Genomic DNA, 22166 nt, shown 5'->3' with positions numbered 1-22166 from the left:
TCGAACGCACTCGCATGAAGATATTGCACCTTGTGACGTCAGGGAGGCTTAGTTGCACTTAGTTACACACTTCCACTTCACATGACGGCTCCGCACAGACTGAGCGTTGCGTAACACTGACCTGTCGGGTCACACACAAGACGGCGCTGTTGGGCCAAAGTGCACGCAACCTCTCTGCCATTTAAATCACTCATGGTTCCGCTGTTCTGCATGTCCTCTTACCGCGATGTTTTGCAGACAATTGCTTGTATCTCACAAATGGTATGTACACATATCATTGCATAGTACTTCATTAAACGATAAAAATTTATATTAACATCAAACTACACTTGCTCAAGCTTCCCCACAGTACACAAGCTGAGTTCACTGGCAATTTCCTCCCGTCTAATATTCTTTCTCCCATGAATAAATTCATCTTATGCTGCAATCACTGCTATAAAGAATCAGTACAAATATTCAGTAATATCCCACAAACTCATAATCTCAAAAGAAAATTGCTACTACAAAGTACCAGACCATCAGCAACTGAGCCTTCACTCGTTTTGCGTTCGAGGAACAATCGATATGTAACCGTTTTGAATCACCAATCTCACACCATTGTGGAAACAGTTGCAAGTGAGCCAAACCCAATTTCTCAAAACATGATGCATTATTGACCGTGAACACGTACGCCAACCAAACGCTCCGCAGAACCACTCTATCAGTTTGTCGGTGCTTGCAGGAGACACCCACTAAACTGCTGGTGATGGAACATGACCGGATCTAGCCGGTACTTTGACAACTGAAAAGTGATTTACAAAGCCATGTGCCAGCTGACTGAAATGTCTGAAAAACCTTCCTTGTTTCAGAACCAAACTGCTAAGTATTTAACAATGAGCAGATTTCATTGTACATCACTAAACTCACGACGCGAATGGTGCAATCATACAGGGAAAAAGTATGCCATTTCTACCAGACCGTAAAACTCATTGTCTCAATGTACAGCTGACAGTACAAACATCGACAAATAAACTCTAGGACTTAACCACCAGACATTTCATACAGCCCTCACAAATGCCCCATTAGCAGCCGCAAGTATCTGTGCAAACGTCGCAAAGCGAGCCAGGACAAATTTCCTTAGACATGACTCGTAAACGCACGCGGAATACACACGCTCACTGATGCATATGAACTGACAACTATTACTAACCAATCCTTCACGCCGTTCATTTACGGGAAAACAAGCACAACCCTAATCACGAACTTAAGTTCATTGCGGAAACCCACCAAGGAGCCAAACCCAATATCCGAATACGTAATACTTGACCATCACGACTGCGAAACCCTACAGATATCAGGTTGCGGACCACAAGAAATAAGCAAGTTAGCAATTAAACGATCAGACGGCTGAGCAAAACAGTCTAAGCACTTCCGGGTTTTAGAAGAATACAGACTCCTCTGCTACTCAAGAATGCACGATGGAAAACTTGTCGCATCATTATCTACACACGTGACTCTACGAGTCAGCGATTCGAGGCGCAGAAAGCTATCACTACAACTGCTAGAGGCGGTTAATACTACTAGCTAATTCCGCTCTACTGCACTTCACGAGAGAAGACCCTGTCTCTGGTTGCTGCAAAACTCTGGTCGCGAAAATAGCCGCCAGGGAGTGTCACTTCGACAGAAAGCGGCGCGCGCAGCAGTTGGCAGTAAGGCAGGACTACGAGGCACAATCACTCAACATTGCATCGTTGTGCGATAAATATTGGCTTAAAATGACGAATGCTCTTCATCTAAGAGAGATCACGAAAAGATAAAGGAGGGCAACATACTTTCTCTTCCTGGCACAAAGACGACATTGTGAAACGTTTCGTGTTCGTTGCCTGCGTTTAGCAAGGCAGTCATAAATCGTTCGTTGTAAATCCTCCGACGCAGCGGTCATAAAACGTCGTTAATCAGTGGGATCGTCATTGCTCCATTCAATACTTGGCTTTCTGGAACCAAGGGCTGTCTCAACGTGTGCTGCATTACCCGTCCTATTAAAACTGCTTTCAACGTGAGCAGATAGGCGGTCACCAGACACTGTGAACTGCAACTGGAGCATAGCCCACTGATTCATCAGATGTGTACCCCATACAGCGCTGTACTAAATGAAATGCTGTGCGTAGCCCACATTCACTGAGCCCGGGTGTTAGAATCGGTGGAAATCGCCAGGGACGGTGAAATACGTCAAACTCGGGCTAGTAAGAGCCTGTTATCGGGCTATACTACTGACAAACTACACAATGTGCTAAAGTTGTTGGTTCAGAAGCTATACAGCAGTGCAGGAAGAACAGTTGCATTTTGCGTGATGTCATGCATTACTGATCTCTGGAGGCGTCCATTGCAGCCATGTGAAATGGCAACATGTATGATCCATCATTGACGGCCATTATTAGACTGGCTTGCTCTCTAGCTACGTATACGCACACGCACCAGAGGAAGCTAGTTAAGCTCGAAGCTTACTAGGAAGAAACGTCAAAATGAAGTGCGTGTCCACATGCGTCGACTGCTATAGACTTTCGTAGCGGCAGAGTGATACGCGAGCGTACAAAACACGTGCTCGGCCAATAGTTGAATATTGCTCGTCAGTATGGGATCCATACTATACAGGAAATAGAGATCCAAAGCAGAATTGAGTTAATAAAATCGGCAGTACCTAAGTGCTGCATGGGGGCTTAATTAATTAAAATGGAAATATTTTTAGATTTTTCGTAGCTGTATGTCCGATTACGCTGTCTCGTAATCGGTTGGCCCTGACTAGAATTATTACGCAATCTGACTGCATAGAATAACAACAAAGAATGAAAGAAAATTTTCGTTAACACAGTTAATTAATTAAGTCCCCAGCAACTATAAAACCAACGCAACAACAAGCACAAGAGTAACTGTTCTGTGTGTGGAAGTATGACTCAACGCCCATCTGGCACGGTTCTTCTTCAACAAGACAAGAATTTTTAAATACCAATTATACTGACGTGATAAAAGAAAATTAGAAATACTATAATTGCGTAAGGAAAGCAGAATTAAACTCTAATACAAGAACACACGCCAGATGCTTTGTTGACTGAACCTGTAATGACGCATTATTTAGGACACTGAAATAATGAAAAAAAAAGAAACGGAGTTTGTTACCTCATTTATATTGATGAAAATCACTCTAATCCTTACAATATATCTCACACCGACTCTCTACTATCACATCTCAACCAGAACTCTCCAATATCACATCTCAGCAAGCACTGCCTACTAGCACATCTCAAACACTCTCTGCTACAACATCTCAGCACAGACTACCCCGAGTCCTCGACAGGCACTGACTACTACGAGCTCTCGACAAGCACTGACTTCTACGAGTTCTCTCCAAGCACTGTGGAGGCGGCTTAATAATACTCTTTGGCGCAATCTCTGGCGCAGTGGCTCAGTGTAGCCACCTTTCAGTGCACATGAAAGCATTACAAGCATTAAATAACAATTCAAGGAGTTGAAGAAAAGTTCTGGTGACTCTGAATTCTGTTCCACATTGGTTATTAAAACAAATATTACAGTCACTAACCAAAGCTAGACAGCATTATACATAACCACCCACACTGAATTTCTAAAACGAAGCCTCACTAAAGCAAACAGTGATTTTCACGAATCACAACCGATGCTTTAGTCCTGCGAAACAAAGGTGCTCGCCGTTTTCTTACAACGCCAGTCCTTCGGTGTGTAGTATGCACTGAAAACCCAGAAATTATGACCATCGACCTATCTATATAAACCTGTCCAGGTGATAGCAGCGTCACCTGGCGTGGAATGACTGCTAGTCAGACACGTGCACGGTGCATGTAGCATGTGATCGTGTGGTCCGTGTGTAGAATGGGGAAGGTGCGCGATTTAATAGTTTCACAGAGGGCAGTTTGTGACGGCCCGGCAGCTCGCCACGAGCATTTTGGAAACTGCACGACTTGTCGGGTGTTTTGAAGAGTGCCGTGGCGTCTTCAGCACGTGGCGTCTTCAGCACGTGGCGTCTTCAGCACGTGGCGTCTTCAGCACGTGGCGTCTTCAGCACGTGGCGTCTTCAGCACGTGGCGTCTTCAGCACGTGGCGTCACGGGGTTGAGCGGCCACCCCTCATTACAGATGCTGGACATTGTAAGCTGGGCAGACCGATAAAACAGGACAGGCGGCGAACTGTGGTGGAACTAACATCAAACTTTAATGCTGGGCAGAGTAAAAGTGTGCCTGAGCACGCAGTGCACCGAACACTCCTATCGGTGGGCCTCCGCAGCCGACGACCCATGCAAGCGCCAATGTCAACACATCGGCAACTACGACTGAAATGGGCACGTGATCATGGGCACTGGATGCTAGCGCAGTGGTAGAGCGCTGCTTGGTCTGATGAAACTTGATAACTTCATCACTTCGATGGGAGGGCGCGAATCCGTTGTCTTCTAGGGGAACACCTGTACTGTGGGGTGGAGACAAGCTGGCGGCGGCTCCATTACGCTCTGGAGAACATTAACGTGGGCCTCTATGGGTCCAGTGGAGCCCGTGCAAAGCACCATAACGGCCAAGGTGTATCGTACATTGGTTTCAGAAGACGGACGCCCCTTCATAACGATCATGTTTGCCGATGGCATTGGCATTTTTCACCAAGACAACGTGCCATGTCATAGGCCAGGAGTATGATGGAGTGGTTCTAGTAACACAGTGGCGAGTTCCGACTGTTGTGAGTCGGTACCTCATTCTATTGCTTTCGTTTGCGGATGCCGTGCTGCCAGTATCCACTGATTAGCCAGAACGTTATGACTTACCTAATAGCCGGTACGGCCACCTTTGGCACGGATAACAGCGGCGACGTGTTGTGGCACCAAAACAATGAGACCTTGGTAGATTACTGGAGAGAGCTTGCACCACATCTGCACCCGAGTCAGCTAATCCCCGCAAATTCCGCGGAGAGGGAGGGGTATGCGAGTGTGTGCTGCGAAATGCCTCCGAATTTATGTGAAACACTTAAAGCTTTTTAAATCAAACAAACGTTATTAATATTCTACATTTTTATTCATGTCTACGTATCTGAAGCCCTCTGTCGCTAGAGAGCTCCTAATTGTAGCGTGTAAAATGGCTGCGTGTAACGCAACTCTGTCGATCCTTGAGAAACGTTGTGCTGTAATGGAGTTACGAACTTGAAGATTTCATCCACACATGGAGTACCCTCTCCTTCAGCAAGACAATGGCAGACCTGAGACGAGCATTGTGGTAATAAAAAGCCGTTAGTGCTAATTTTTCCCTGAGCATCAGATCAGGTATTAGTGTAGACACATGGAGCCGAAACGGTACTCTATACTGACAGGTATAGTCCACTTTGTGGTGCAGCTACGGCCATGCAGAAAACATCACTAAATACAAAAATATCTGCACCTACACCCGTTACACCTTCTATAACAATTAGAGACGTAGTAATTGATCTTTACATATTTTAAATTTTATCATCAGTCTGCTGACTTCTTGGAGCCATGACCAGCTGTTCGCCTATTTCAATTTTTCCAGTTATTGGTAGCCGCTTCATCATTGGTATATGTCAATTATATTTTTAATTGTAAAAGTTTCGTGAAATCGTCGAAGCAAAGCTGAATAACGTTCTAACACATGCGAACGCTCTAGAATCCCGGGAGGGTAAAATTTAATCTTTCCTAGCCACTGGAGGCTTGAGCTGATACCCAATTGGCCAAAGGACACGAACAAGAAATGGAGCCACTAAAACTATTTCGTCTCCGACCTGTCATCACGGAGTAACGGACGGAATCGGCTACCGTGATTCTGGTAAACATGCGCTCTGGCTATTTCGTAAAAGATAACATTTGTGTATTTAAGTAAGGGAAAAGATTATCGGTAATGAAAGGATAATACTCAGAAAATTGTATTTGGCTGTTTTGCTCGTTAGCATGGCGGTGAACTTGTTTAGTTTTAATTTTATGCGATGACTGAACAGGCCAACGGTCAGTTATCTGACGTAATCTTCTCCTTTAGCACGATCGTTATCATATCTGAGAAAACAGGTCAGATATCTATCGCACCGCACCGCACCGCATCGCATTTCAAAGCTATCTCGTAAGATCCTGATACGTCGATGAACAATCGTAGAGTTTGGATAAGAAGTGAAGTAACTGCGTACATATTGTCTGGTCAAACGTACGTTACACTTCAGCAACCTATACTAGTTCAAGAGCTCTTGTCTCCTGCGTCGTGGCTGATACGGTCGTCCACGTGTAGTACGCCTTACGTGGAACGGGACAGAGACGAGCTTAACTCACAGGCAACCCCTCTCGGTAACAGAGACGCGGTAACCCTCGACTCGGAGGTAAGCTTGTTCGAATCCTGGTGGTGATTGAAATTTTCGCTGCCAGTACTTGGCCAGCGAGGTGGCGTGAAGTTGCTGATGGTCAGTCTTCGCGCCATTGCCCTGGATTGTATTCCAAACTTCTCCTCAGTCTCTGAAGTGAAGGCTTGTGACACTGTTGACGGTCGTCGAATAGGGAAGTTAAGCTCGGCGGTCCCTTTGGCGCTATTGGTGAGAAGTAGGCTACATGCTGCCACCGGGTTTCAACCCCTCCCTTCTCTCATCGTGCAGCACAAACATAACACGCGTCCGTCTGTCACATATAATCCATAAGTACATACACCACATATTCCTCTCACATCAGCAAAGCAAGAAGTCGGTGCCGCAGAGGGAGGAAACCCTTTCCGCTAGGCAACTGAACCCACCCCGTGGGATTTCCCATTCAGGAATTCCTGACGACAGGAATTCAGAACGCTGGTAAGCGATACCTAACGCCTCAACTAACGATACCTGTTAGATATCTCGATATTCCTTAAATGACACTGCCATAGCACTAGTAGATTTCACTGCTGCTTTTGTATGAGTAAGACATGATGAAATTCTGCAGCCAAGATTATTTATTTTATGGCCTTCATTGGACCACTCTAGTTAAAAATACAAAGTTATAAACAAGTTGTTACACAGGGATACAATTTGGCTCAACAATAACTTAATATGATATTTAAGTAATGTAATTATTAGCATTTATTCTTGTATGAAAGGCGTTTTGCTCTTCTGTCTGCCCAATATTTCTTCATTCTTTCAGATATTTTCTTTCTTTCTTCATTTGAGACCACTCTTCCTGTACTCCTTTTATTGATTTTCATTTGTAGTCTGGTTTGCGGGTCTTGCAGTATTCTGGTTTTCTCTGTCTTGTTTTTTAGGTCATCTGCTGTAATTTGTTTTTATATCTTCCTTAATTTCTGTGATCCATTTAATGTCGCTCTTGCTATTCCACAATTTTTGTATTTTTTTACTAATTCTGTTTTCTGGAGTTATCATCAGATGTCCAGAATGAGATGCGTTTCTTCCTGATTGTGCTCATGATTGGTTCTATTTTCTTATATACTGTTTCATTTGATGCTATTCTCCAATGTCCACTTATTTTATACTGTTTATTTATACATGTCCTAATTATTCTTCTTTCTATTTTTAGTATTCTGTCAATTTCTGCTGTATTAGTTCTTTTGAAGATAGTTTCAGCTGCATACGTTATTTCTGGTTGTGTAACTGTTTTATAGTGTTTTAATTATGCATCTATAGATAGGCTTTTTTGTTGTATTTAGTTTTGGTAATGTAACTTGCGTAGTTCAGTTTCTTATTCTATTCTGCCATGATGGCTTCTCATTTAGATTGTATGTTATTATTTCGCCTAAACATTTAAATTTATCGACAATTGTAATTTCCTGTTCTCCTACTGTAATTTTGCTTGCAAGTGGTGGATCAGTTAGCATAATCTCCGTTTTTTCAATTGATACTCTAAGGCCTACTTTCTCTGCTACTTCTTGTAGTGATTTCACTTGTTGCCTGGCTTCTTGAAAGGTGTTGGCTAGGAGAGCAAGATCATCAGCGAATCCCAAGCAGTTTAAGCTAATATCATCTTTTGCACTTCCAATTCTTATCATCTTTGGATTGTCCTTGTACCGTTCTCTCATTATGTATTCCAGTGCACAGTTGAACAGTAATGGTGATAGGCAGTCACCTTGTCTTAAACCTGTTTTTATGAGGAATGGTTCCGAAATTTCTCCTCTAAACTTCACTTTTGATTTGGTGTTGGTTAGAGTGAGTTGTATTATTTTAATTAGTTTTGGATGGAGTCCTAGATTTCTTAAAATTTTTAATACTGAAGGTCTGTGGAGACAGTCATATGCCTTCTTAAAATCTACAAATGTTATTGCCAGAGGTATGTTCCGTTTCCTGTAGTATGCCATAATCAATTTTAAACTAATTATCTGGTCTGCACAGCTTCTCCATGGTCTGAAACCTCCCTGATATTCACCTAACTCCTGTTCTAATTCCTCCTTGATTCTTTCATATAGGATCTTGGATAGAATTTTGTATGTGCAATTTAGGAGAAAGATTCCTCTGTGGTTGTCTGGGTTGCTCTTATGTCCCTTTTTGTGTAGTGGGTGGATGATAGCTGTGGTCCAGTGTTTGGGGAATCGTTCTGTTACTCAAATTTTTGTTAGAGCCATGTGTAAGGAGGTCTTGACTGTGTCACTTGCATATTTCCACATTTCAACAAAAACCTTATCTTCTCCACAGGCCTTATAATTTTTTTGTTCTTTAAAAAATTTTTCTACTTCTTGGAAAGTTGGAGGGTGTAGTTTGTTAGGTTTGGTTTTTTATTGGGGTATTTATGTTGAATTGTAAGAGTTCTTTGGGTTCCTCGCAATTTAGAAGTTTGTTAAATGCTTTTGCCATGATTTCTGCATTTTACTTGTTACTGTGTGTCATTTTTCCATCTTCATCTTTCAGTATTAGTGCAGGGGCCTCATATTGTTGTAGTTGTTTCCCAAAGATTTTATAGTACTTCCCGGAGTTGGTTTTACGATAATTACCTTCTATAGAGTTTATAATATCTTTATGGAATCCTCTCTTGATTCTTCTAATATTTTGTGTGAATTTTTTTCTTTCATTTTTTAGGTTGATGGCATTATCTTCAGTTTTATATGTTTGAAACTTTAACCATGCTTGGTGTCTATCTTCATGGAATTTGTCACATTCTGATGTCCACCAGGCATGTTTCCTTCGGGGGTTCAAGGGAGCTAAATTCTCCGCTTCTTTTTTAAGATTAGGTACTAGTTGTTCTAGATCATCTGTTGATTTGATGGTTTGTGTTATTTGTTGATATTTATTATTTTTAATTAGCTGATGTGGGTCAAACCTCCTATTTATTTTATTAGTGTTTCCGGTCCTCTTCTTTAACGGAGTGAATTTGATTTTAATTTTAACTGTATAATGGTCTGAGCCTGTGTCTACTCCTCTCAGTACTTTAACATTGTGGATCTCCTTATGGAAAATTTTTGTCCATACAGACATGGACTCTCCCTTCCTCCAGTCTGGATGTTTCCATGTTTTAAGGTTACTTGGCTTCCTCTTAAAGTGTGTTAATTTAGATATTAGGTTGTGTTCTCTGCAGAGTTCTACAAGTCTTTGACAGTTTTTGTTCGTAAATTTATGTGGACTCCATTTTCCAATTATATCTTTATATTTCCTTTCTTTTCCCAACTGAGTATTGAAATCTCCCAATAAGATTTTTACGTTCTTTTTATTTACTCTGTTCAGTTTGTTCTAGAAGGTCCCAAAATTTATCTACCTCTTCCTTTGTTTTTGTTAGACAATTTTTTTCATTTGTTGGGGCATGAGCATTTATTATTGTATAGGTTTTATTCATTGTTTTAAAGCTTAGAGTCGCTATTCTTGGTGATACTGCTTGGAAATCCGTTACTGAATCTATTATTTTTATGTTTACTAAAAACCCTATTCCGAACTGGGGACATTGTTTCATTGCCCTCGTTCCTGGTTTCCCATTATAAATTCTGTATCCCTGTGATTCGAATGGGTCCTCTGTGGTGTTTCTCATTTCTTGGATCCCTGTAATTAAAATTTTTTGTTTATTTAGTTCATCTGTGAGCTCCTAGAGTTTATGTTGTGTGTTTCTATATAATTTATTTGCTCATGTTTAATCTTCTTTTTGTGTTTTAGTGTGCATTTTGATGCTTGCAAACGCTCCGATTCGTTGCTGTCTTCTAGTTGACTACCCACCGAATCCGATGTAGCCTTTTCCTGCCTTTTTGAGCAGGACGGTGGAATTTTTTTCCTAAAAGACCTTTCCATTTTTGACTTTCAAAGGTTGTCAACCTTAGCTGGAGCAAGCTCCGATTTACAACTACGGTTGTTAACCGCAGAGGGTGTGTTTGGTCCGCGAGAGCTATTTTATTTCACTCAAGTCCCCCGGTAAGCCGGTGAGGACTTCCCTATCCGCCACCTGGGACGCGCCACGTAGGAGTATCACCTCTCCTCCTATTATGACAGCATAGTAGGTTCGTGGCTGCAGCCAAGATATTTGCATAAAAACAATTATTATACAAGACACGTTTGCGATGGAAGGTTCACTGGCGTCAGTCATACTGGAAGTATTGGTGGAGCATTCGGGAGGACGACGGTTCAATCCCGCGTCCGGTCATCCTGATTTAGGTTTTCCGTGATTTCCCTAAATCGCTCCAGGCAAATGTCTGGATGATTCCTTTGAAAGGGCACGGCGACTTCCTTCCCCGTCCTTCCTTAATTCGATGAGACCGATGACCTCGCTGTTTGGTCTCTTCCCCCAAACAACCCAAGTATTGGTGGAAGTTACTCAGCAGGTGTGAACGTCTTCATATGTCGTCTAAGGTTGCAACTCGCTTGTGAAACATAGCTGTTAACGTCTTCCTTTCATCTAAATTTGTAAAGTTTTCAATTACAGAGATACTGGACTAGTTGTTACTAATGTACGCTGATACACCTCCCAGTATTTCGTGAAATGTTATGACTGGCTCCCTCTTAACAAGTCAGTTTTATTTTTTCTCAGGTATCGTATCTAACTTCATTCTGTATCTTCTGAGAAAGTGATTTAGGATTGTCACAAACAATAAAACTTTATTGTTGGATAAAATGTAGCAAATTCCGTTTTTAGTTGCATTTGGTCCTTGCCGAGCCTACTTTATATTTTTACTGGAAGAATGTGTTCAGGACAAACACTTTGTTGTTCTCGGCTAATCCTATTAACGTAAGCTCCGTCATGTCTGGTAGCGTTTTCCGAAGTTGCACACTTAAGCATCGTTCTCTATTTTTTTGTCCTATTTTCGTACAAAGATTCCCTATAATCATCTCGAGGAGATCTACCAGCTCTTCACAATGTCCTCATGGACTTCAAACAACACATAGGCCGTAATACGAGCACAAGGGTCAACAGCCCGCTCCCTGATGCGTAAAAGTGTCCATACCTTCAATGGAAATGCAACACCGACTTCATACATCACTACAGGTAGGAGTCTAATAGACTTAAATCCGTGGAACGCACTGGTCAGACCAGCTTCCTCGGTTACTTGGTTAAAATGAAAAGTTTCAACTTTCCTGTAAGGGTAATGAGGGAAAAAGATGTTAGTAAACGTAATGTAAAAAAGTAATTACGTTTACAATTCTTTCTAAATTTGACCGGTGCAAGCACAGCAGATTACGATTTGACTGCTAACTGTATGCTGTTAAAATTAACACAATGTTGTTGTTGTTGTTGTTGTTGTTGTTGTGGTCTTCAGTCCTGAGACTGGTTTGATGCAGCTCTCCATGCTACTCTATCCTGTGCAAGCTTCATCATCTCCCAGTACCTTCAGCAGCCTACATCCTTCTGAATCTGCTTAGTGTATTCATCTCTTGGTCTGCCTCTACGATTCTTACCCTCCACGCTGCCCTCCAATACTAAATTGATGATCCCTCGATGTCTCAGAACATGTCCTACCAACCGATCCCTTCTTCTAGTCAAGTTACGCCACAAGCTCCTCTTCTCCCCAATAGTGTGTTAAAATTTACTCAAACGACAATTTTAAAAACTTAAATGAAAGACGAAGGCGGCGGCATAACAGCAGTCAGTGAAGACCAAAACAGATACGATATGGGACGTAATTCGTGCAGACGCAATTTTTGTGCAGTGGTAGTAGTGGTGTCATGAGCAATGTACTAGAGATTTTGCCCGGTTGGGTGTTAGTTTAGGGGCGGGGGTGGAGGGTGAGGTGTTTGAAAGTAACTTTCGTTTTTCTTCAGCAGCTCGCAAAACCGCGGTCTCCAGGAAAGACTCGTCCCCACGCAAACTATATTTCATAGGCGATAGCCCCTATTCGGTTTTGCGACCGCCTGCGCAACCGAATGGTTGTCACAGTCCTCGGTGCGGAAGGACCCGGGTTTAGTTCCTGGTACCTCAAGATTGTTTTCTGAGTTAAAGAGGCTTGGTGCGGGGTCCATTCAGCCCTTGAGAGACCACTCGAGAGAGAGAGCCGCCCCCCCCCCCCCCCCCCCCCCAAGGGGGTCCACAACTCTTTTGTGGATACGTGCGTAGCAAACACAGGACCCTGAGCTAATGTGGCCCTCCTTCCTTTCCGGGCTGCATACCTTCCTTTTCCGCATCCTTCCCCATCCCCCATCTTGGCCCCCCCTCCCCTCACCTCTGGGTCTTTCCTTCCCTTTCTCCCCCCTCTGGGAGTATGGTTTGTGCCTACGTCTGGAGACGGATGCTCGTAAATGTAATGCATTCTTCGCCTTCTCTGCTTGTATGTCTTCATCCTTCCTTGCTCCTTCTCTTTTCCTTACCTCTTCTCTTTACCCTTTCTTCGTTGCAGCGTTTGAGACCTCACTTCTTTCCTTTCCCTTTCTTTCTTTCTTTCTTTCTTTCTCCCTTCCTCTTTTTTCCTCCCTGTGCGTGTCTGAAGGCCGACCCACGCATTTTCGTGCGTAGCCGTTGACGGGGTAACACGTAATTCCCCGCCCCGGGTAGACAGGGAGGACACATACGTACCCTGGTAATGGCCAGGCCCAGGGAGGGGTGATTACCCGAGCTGATACCTTCCGAAAGTGCCGATTGGTCCCTCCGTCCGTTTGTCAGGAGGTGTGACCTGAGGTGTGAACAATCACCTAAGGCGGGAGTGCCCACAGAGGGGGCCCCCCACAAGGGAGGAGCGCGCCATCGGAGACGCCGGTAATCATGGGGGATTCTTCCGCAATGGTTTCCTCCTCTTCCACTATGTCTGCTCACAAGTGTACGTTCACTGAGTCTCAGCCACAGACAGTTCTTCCATCGTTGCCACAGTTCCTTGTTGTTTCTCGGTCTGACGAAGGTCACGACTTCTCCACGGTAAACCCTTTCATTATTCAGAAAGGTGTCGATGCAATTGCAGGTCCTGTAAAGTCTTGTTCCAGATTACGGAATGGCACCTTGTTGTTAGAAACAGTCAGTGCCCTCCAGGCACAAAAATTGCTGCATACTTCACTGCTCCACACCTTCCCTGTCTGGGTTGAAGCGCACCGCACTTTAAATTCCTCACGTGGAGTTGTTTATACACGCTCCCTCGACGGATTGTCTGACGAGGAAATTAGCACTACCTGTCTGACCAGGGTGTAACGGCTGTTCATAGAGTTATGAAAAGGGTTGACATGAACATCATTCCAACCCGCACTGTCTTCTTGACATTTGACAAAGTTCAACTCCCATCGACAATCAAAGCAGGCTATGAGATAATTTCCATTCGCCCTCATGTCCCAAACCCTACACATTGCTATTGGTGTCAGCAGTTCAATCACACCAGCTAGTCCTGTTCCAATCCGGCCAAATGTGTTACGTGTGGCAAGGATGCCCATGAGGGTGCTTGTCCACCTCCATCCCCTCGTTGCATCAACTGTATGGGTGACCACGCTGCTTCCTCTCGAGATTGCCCCATTTTTCAAGACGAAAAGCTCATTCAGGAAATCAGAGTCAAGGAAAAGGTGCCGACCTTTGCTGCTCGAAAATTATTCGCCAGTAGACAGCCCACCGTGCCTCAGACAGGAAAATACAGCACTGTCCTTGCTTCTCCTCGGCCAACAAAGGAGGCGGCCACGCAGACTTGCAACCGCACCTTTAGTGCCATGGTCGTCAGATCGGCCAGCGCAAAGATCGCCCGTTCAACCTCACCACTTTCGCCTGCCCACTCTATGGCTCACCCTTCATCGGGTTCTGCTAAATCTCGAGCCCAAAAGTCAGACACCAAGACTTCCAAAAAAGAGCATACTCGTGAAGATTTTTTATGTACCCCAACTTCCCAACCATCGTTTCCTCCTTCATCTAAACATCATGTTTCCAAGAAGGCTAATAAGAAACCCAGTTCCTCTCCTTCTCCGCCAAGGCGTGTCTCATCTACAGCACCACCTGGCGGAAATCGCCCTCGGCGGTCTTGTGTGTCGCCGAGGCGCACTGCTGGCGGCCGAACAACCGGCCGATCGCTGGTGGCAGGAGCTGCTCCTGAACAACCTATGGATCAGGATCTTCTGCCTTCGGCCGAATGCCATTCCATGCTGTCGGTCGCAAGCTCTGAGCAGTCGTTGAGTTGACAGCAACCTTGGTCACATTCCTCCATTTTCTGTTCACCCTATGTCCATTATCCACTGGAATATCAGCGGCATTCGAGCCAATCGGGATGAATTGTCGATCCTCTTACGATCATACTCGCTGGTCATCTTCTGTCTTCAGGAAACAAAGCTGCATCCCCATGACCGCTTTGTTCTCCCCCATTTTAAGTCCGTCCGATTTGATCTCCCCTCTGTTGAAGGCACTCTGGCCAATGGAGGACTCATGATTCTTCTCCATGATACTCTCCATTATCACCCAATCCCCTTAAACACTTCCTTCCAAGCTGTCACTGTCCATCTTTCCCTTACTGGATATACCTTTTCTCTTTGTACTGTTTACATTCCATCGTCCACACCAATGGCACCAGCTGATCTCCTTCATCTTATTGGTCAGCTTCCACCTCCCTATTTGCTGTTTGGGGACTTCAATGCCCACCACCCGCTTTGGGGATCTCCACATCCTTGGCCACGTGGCTCACTATTGCTAGACGTCTTCCACCAAGCGGATCTAGTTTGCAACACTGGGGTCCCTATATTTTTGTCTGCCTCCACGACAAATTTCTCTCATTTGGACCTTTCGGTCGGTACTGTTCCGCTAGCTCGGCGCTTCGAATGGTTCGCCCTTGATGATAGACACTCGAGTGACCACTTTCCATGTGTCCTTAGACTGCAGCCTCAACTGCCATATATGCGCCCGCGACGCTGGAAGTTTGCCCAAGCCGATTGGACACTTTCTTCGTCTCTAGCGACATTCGATGACCGTCACTTTCCTAGCGTCGACGATGAGGTCACACATATTACAGACGTTATTCTTACAGCTGCAGAACGTTCAATACCACGCACCTCCGAATTGCCCCGGCGCCCCCCCAGTTCCTTGGTGGAACGAGGCATGCCGTAACGCAATACGTGAGCGGCGACGTGCTCTTCGTGTTTTCCGCCACCATCCCACTTTGGCCAACTGTATCCGCTATGAGCAGTTCCGTGCGCGATGCCGTCGCGTCAACCACGATAGCAAGAAGGCAAGCTGGGACTTCTTTACTGGCTCATTTAAAACCTTCAATCCCTCCTTGGAAGTTTGGAGTCGGATTCGACGGTTATCAGGCGCGCCTAGTTTCTCCCCAGTCTCTGGGCTCACTGTCGCGCATGATACATTAGTGGACCCCGTCGCAATTTCTAACTCATTGGGTCAACACTTTGCTGGGATTTCGAGATCTTCAAATTACCTGCCAGCGTTTCTCCCGAAGAAACGTGCAGCTGAAGTGCAACCTCTTGCTTTCTTCTCTCAAAATCGCGAAAGCTATAATACTGTTTTCTTCATGCGGGAACTACAACATGCACTCTCTTCTTCTCGCTCCTCTGCCCCAGGACCGGATGGTATCCACGTCCAAATGTTGCTGCATTTATCAACCCATAGCCTGCGTTACCTCCTTCGCCTTTACAATCGAATTTGGACCGACAGTACTTTTCCCAGACGATGGCGGGAAGCTATCGTCGTTCCTGCTCCGAAACCTGGAAAGGACAAACATCTCCCCTCTAGCTATCGCCCCATTTCTCTCACGAGGAGTGTATGTAAGGTTTTGAAGCCTATGGTGAATTGCCGTTTAGCTTGCTGGCTGGAGTCTCGCAGTCTAACACCTGCCCAATGCGGATTCCGAAAGCATCGTTCTGCAGTTGACCATCTTGTTGCTCTCTCCACTTATATCATGAACAATTTTCTCCGGAAACGCCAAACAGTAGCAATATTTTTTGATCTGGAGAGAGCATACGATACCTGTTGGAGGACAGGCATCCTCCGCACACTGTTCTCTTGGGGCTTTCGAGGTCGGCTGCCCCTTTTTATTAGCGAATTTATGGCAGAGCCCACATTTAAAGTGCGGGTGAACATTACTCTCTCCCGTACTTTCTCCCAAGAAAACGGGGTACCCCAGGGCTCCGTGCTGAGTGTTGTACTGTTTGCCATCGCCATAAATCCAATTATGGATTGTCTCCTTCCTGATGTCTCAGGCTCCCTCTTTGTGGGCGATTTTGCGATCTACTACAGCTCTCAACGGACCAGCCTTCTTGAACGACGTCTTCAAGGGTGTCTCGATTGCCTCCACTCTTGAAGCATCGTAACCGGCTTCCGTTTTTCTCCCAGTAAGACCGTCTGTGTTAATTTTTGGCGTCGTACGGAGTTTCTTCCACCTTCCTTACATCTAGGACCTGCCAACCTTCCGTTTTCGGACGTCGCTAAATTCTTGGGTCTTATGTTTGACAGAAAACTGTGCTTGTCCTCCCACGTTTCCTATCTTTCGGCTCGCTGTCTGCGATCCCTCAACACCCTCCGTGTCCTGAATGGTACCTCCTGGGGAGCGGACCGAGTGGTCCTTCTCCGCCTCTATCGCGCCATAGTGCGCTCGAAATTGGACTATGGAAGCATAGTTTACTCCTGTGCTCGGCCGTCTATTCTTCGTCGTCTCGACTCTATCCACCACCGTGGATTACGTTTAGTGTCTGGAGCTTTTTACACCAGCCCTGTGGAAAGCCTTTATGCTGAGACTGCTGAACCTCCGCTGTCCAATCGGCGAGCAGTTCTTCTGAGTCGTTATGCTAGCCATCTGTCTTCCATGCCTGCTAATCCAGTGCATGACATTTTTTTCGACGCCTCCTTTGATGTAGGGTATGCAGGCCGCCCCTCCTCCCTACTACCACCGGGAGTCCGCTTCCGTCAACTGCTCCATTCTCTTTCCTTCCGCTTTCCTAAAACCTTCTTGACAACTTGGGGTACATCACCGCCTTGACTCCGTCCCCGGATCTGCCTGCTCCGTGACCTTTGTCAATTTCCCAAGGATGGTACCTCTTCACTTGTTTATCGTCGGGCATTTGCTGCTCTATGTGCACAAATGAAGGAAGCCACATTTATTTACACTGATGGCTCGAAAACATCGTTAGGTGTAGGGAGTGCCTATATCTTTGGCGACACCCCAAATCAATTTCGGCTTCTCGACCAATTTTCGGTTTATACTGCGGAGCTTTACGCTGTTCTCCAGGCTGTTCACTACATCTGTCGCCATCAGCGGATACAGTATGTTATCTGTCCAGATTCTCTCAGCTCTCTCCTCAGTCTCCAAGCTCTTTACCCTGTCCACCCTCTGGTCCACCGGATTAAGGACTGCCTGGGCTTGCTCCATTTGGGGGGCGTCTCTGTGGCGTTCCTCTGGCTCTCAGGACACGTTGGTATCTGTGGAAATGAGGCGGCCGATATAGCGGCCAAGGCTGCAGTCTCTCTTCTTCGGTCAGCTATTCAATCGATTCCCTTCGCCGATCTACGGAGCGTTTTATGTCGTCGTGTTGTTCTTTTATGGCACGCACATTGGTCGACACTTCCCCATAATAAATTGCGGGACGTGATAGCTCTTCCTTGTGCTTGGACCTCTTCCTCCCGATCGCGTCGTCGGGAGGAGGTAATTTTAACTAGACTCCGGATAGGGCACTGTCTTTTTAGCCATCGACATCTTTTAAGCGGCGATCCTCCCCCACTCTGTCCCCACCGCTCTCAGCTGTGGACGGTAAGACACCTTTTAATTGAGTGCCCCTATTTTACTCCGTTACGCGCCCGTCTACAGCTGCCGCCTGATATATCGTCAATTTTAGCAGACGACACGCGCTCGGCCGATCGCGTTCTCGCCAACCCCTTTCTGTAGTGGATTTTTAAGCCTTCCTTCTGCTTTTAGTTTCTCCAATTTTTTGAGTTTCATTCCCATTGCTGCTGGTTTCCATTTTTGGTTTTTACTGTTTCCTAAGTCACGGACCGGTCGCTAATGACCATAACAGTTTTGCGCCCTAAAACCAAAAAAAAAGACACTCGAGGATCTGCTTGAATAAAGTAGCAATAGTATTGTCGGGATTTATCTACCGCCAATAACGGCTGGAGGGACTGAACACGCTGACCACACGTTCCACGATCATTGATCGCCCATCCTATTATCTTGTAAGCAACGGTCGGCCACTCGCAACTGGCCTAGGACCTAATCCGTGAGTGTTCACTTACCTTACTAAGAGTTTGCAGGAAGAGATATTAAAAATTTGCGTGACGCTCATGCGCTGTAGCTTAAGTATGGGACGTCAGTTGGAGGTACTTCTCCCGACTTGACAGACCACAAGTGTCCTGCCCGTCGTTCTTTACAGCCATGTGGTACGTTCTAAACATTTACCGTTTACACCCTGTTAACTGCAGTATGTTATGCATTGTTAAGGAAACAGAAGTATTGCGAAGCGTTGAATGACAAAACGGTATTCTGGATAATTGACTATTCTGCGAAGTGTGCAGTGCGGTGCAGTCTGTCATGATAGTAGCTTTAATTCTTCGAGTGTACCAGAACGTAAGATTTTTTCATTTTGTTAAGATACTTGACATCATGTTCGATATATCGAGAAATTAGAGTTACTGAATTTCGAATTTGTACAAGTGTGCTGCACTAAGAAATACATGAACTATTTCTTCTTTTTTAGAAAGAGTAAACCTCCATTAGACTGTGTGTAACTGTATTTATCTTCTGTACTATCTAGATTTCGGCTTTTGTGCCATTATGGAGTACAATGCTAAACGTTCTTAGACTATAAACACCTCATATCTGTTAAGAGGGGTAGGACGTCAGTAGGCCCACTTGGAGCAGAAGAAGCACCACAGGACATTTTAATTTCCACTGTCTATACTTTTTCAAATAAAATCATAAAACTTTGTCAACATGACCAGGAAGGATTCAGGATTCAAAATTATAGCAGTGGAAGTTAAAAAACATAACAAAATAACTTTTTTACATGTGAAATTTAATCATTTTTTTCACTTTCTATTTGCTGCATTTGTTGCTATAGGTACAATTTTCTTAGTAAGTAAGAGAGGTTCTTAGATGAGTTTTGCACAACATACAAACCATACTTACAGGTGTATGAAACTCTAGAATTTAAATTATGAAAAAATGAATGAGCTGTTACATTTTAAACTTAATGTTTACAAAAACTGAAGTTTCACAGTTATCTCAATTTTTACCACAGTTTTTAATAGATTTGGAAAATTCTAGAGTTGCGTACACACTGTAATTATGGTTTATGTGCTGTGCAAAATTCATCGAAGAATATGTACTTACGAAGAAAAGTGTACCTATAGCAACAAATGCAGCAAATAGTAAGTGAAAAAATGATGAAATTTCACATGTGACACAAATTTTATGTTTTTGAACTTCCACTGCTATGATTGTGAATTCGTTCTGGTCATGCTGACAGTTTTATGAATTTACTTGTTAAAGTATAGACGATGGAAATTAATAGTCCTGTGGTGCCTCTCCTGCTCGAAGTCGGCCTATTTGATGACCTACCCCGCCTTAAGATAGTCTAAAGCAGGGAAACACTTGAATTCAGACGTCTGCATAAAAAGAGTATTAAGGGAGGTGCGTGGAAGATTTCGGTTTGTTTAAAGAGTTCTGGGAAAGTGCGGTGCATCCGTAAATAATATAAGACAACGCGACCAATTCTAGAACATTGTTCCAGAGTTTGGAGTTCTTATGAAGTAGGTATGACAAAAGAAATCAGAGGCGTAACAGCTAGGCATAGCCAGCTCATGCAAAAGTGTTAAAAACTTGGAAGAAAGAGAACATAGTTCTCAAGAAGCCACGCCGGATTAGAAGAGAGAGCCTGTTTCGAAGTCGACTAAGGCACCATTATACTGCACTCAACACGTATCTCGCGTAGGTGTCTTCAGAAAGTGATAGGAGAGATAAGGGCACGTACAGACACAGACAGCCATATTTCCTTAGATCAGTACGCGAGTAGTATATGAAATAAAATCGGTAATATTGGCAGGATGTACTCCCTGCCACATATTGTTTGTGGAGTATTTATGTAGATGTGGAATCATAGAAATTACTCAGAGCACTGTTTAATACTGACTCAGTTTACTTTTTCTTTTACAGATGAAGAGCATTTTCGTGCTGCTGGCTGTCGTGATGGCGGCTGGACAGGGCGACGGAGCCCGTATACTGGGACTGTTCGACTTCCCAGGGAAGAGCCACTTCATGATGTTCGAAGAAGTGTTGAAGGCACTGGCTGCCCGCGGTCACGAGGTCATCGTGTACAGCCACAACCCGCAAGAGAAGCCCATACCAAACTACAAGGATGTCAGCTTGGTGGGCTCTTTAAAAGGCCCTCCCGGTGGCGTCACTTCGAAGGATAAAGAGCTGGGAATAAATAACCCCTACGGTACACTAAAACTCCTCGAAGTTATCACTGTCAGGTCTTGTGAGAAGGTTCTCCAGCATCCAGCGATGCAGGCTCTGATGAAATCGAACGAGAAATTCGACCTCATTTTCACGGAGACTTTCACGACAGACTGTATGCTGCCGTTTGTGCACAAGTTCCAGGCGCCAAACATAGCGATTTCTTCCACCCCGCTTATGCCGTGGACAGCTGATCGTTTTGGTATCCCGGACAATCCCTCTTACATACCTGTTCAGTCTGTCTCTGCTAGTGACCACATGGGATTCCTTGAGCGCCTTAGCAACACATGGTATCTGAAGTACAGCAAGTGGTTCTTCAAGACTTACATAGACACACCTACTAACCAGGCTGTCAAGAAATTTTTTGGAGACAGCCTTCCGCCTCTGAGTGAAATTGCGAAAAATACGAGTATGCTCTTCGTCAATACGAATCCAGCACTGAACCCGCCCAGACCACTTGTGCCAGCTGTCGTGGAGATTGGAGGCATACATCTGAAGCCTAAACAGAAACTGCCAGAGGTGAGTGCGTAGTGTAGTAACAAGGAACTAGTTCCACTGTCAGTACTTGAAAGACATGTCAGTAGCACATCATGATTATTTCGTGTTAGATCTCTGAACGTTACAATCCGTAACATAGAGTAGAAGCCTAGGAAAGTAATCTGAACACGGCATACGATCTTTCTAGAATTCCCGTTGGCATGATTTGAATAAAGCCTTGAAACGTATGTTGATAAGGCAGAGTGGAACCTGCTACAAGTGTAGGGCTGTTTGTGTTCCATTGCAGTTTGTAAGACTAATCAAACAACCCTGCATCTCTTGGCTGCCCTTGGACTGACCAATAAAACTTCTTTAGAGATTCGGTGTTTCACATGTGACCACTTCAGCAGATGACCAGTGGATAGACCCGTTCAGCAGATGAATAGATGTGGATAGACTGAGATGGCACCAACCTCTGAGGTGTCATGCGGTGCATTGTCACTGACACTAAAGTGCTGTTAGTGGTTTATTCGAGGCACCGGAGATTTGGAGGACTTTCTTCCAAGACTTAAGTCATCTAAGTAGCGAGATGTCATATCCAAGCAGATGGTGGGTCTCAGTAACATCTAAAATGTTTCTAATCTCATACAGTACGTTTGTTACCTATCACCGTATGTCCAGGACCGCAACGCCAGCCAGATTTCATCAAGGGTTGGAACTATCCTATTCGTGTAGTCAAAGTCGTGTAGTCATCGCACCGCGTTTGCACACGCTGCCATAGAAAAACTTAATATCTGATAAGGGAAACTCCCCATCCCATCCTCCCTCAGATTTAGTGGTCAGTTGAACCACTGGATAGCCCGTCAAAAACTGAACACGGATTAAACATGGGAATTGGAAGGTGGTGTACTGAATTGTGGA

At 44.6% G+C, this 22166-nt stretch overlaps 1 protein-coding gene across 1 annotated transcript in view; it reads left to right on the top strand.

Moving 5' to 3' along the window:
• Positions 1–22166, top strand: part of LOC126481659 (UDP-glucosyltransferase 2-like) — a 148980-nt gene that overhangs the window by 58907 nt on the left and 67907 nt on the right. Inside the window, exon 2 of the mRNA XM_050105584.1 lies at positions 20466–21287. Within this exon, the coding sequence (XP_049961541.1) occupies positions 20466–21287 (822 nt within the window). The remainder of the gene's footprint in view (positions 1–20465; positions 21288–22166) is intronic.

The sequence above is a fragment of the Schistocerca serialis genome, chromosome 5, assembly GCF_023864345.2.
Source record: "Schistocerca serialis cubense isolate TAMUIC-IGC-003099 chromosome 5, iqSchSeri2.2, whole genome shotgun sequence".
In the NCBI taxonomy this organism is placed as follows: Eukaryota; Metazoa; Arthropoda; class Insecta; order Orthoptera; family Acrididae; genus Schistocerca; species Schistocerca serialis.
The sequence above is the reverse complement of the archived record's forward strand: the minus strand, read 5'-3'. Positions and strand labels throughout refer to the sequence as shown.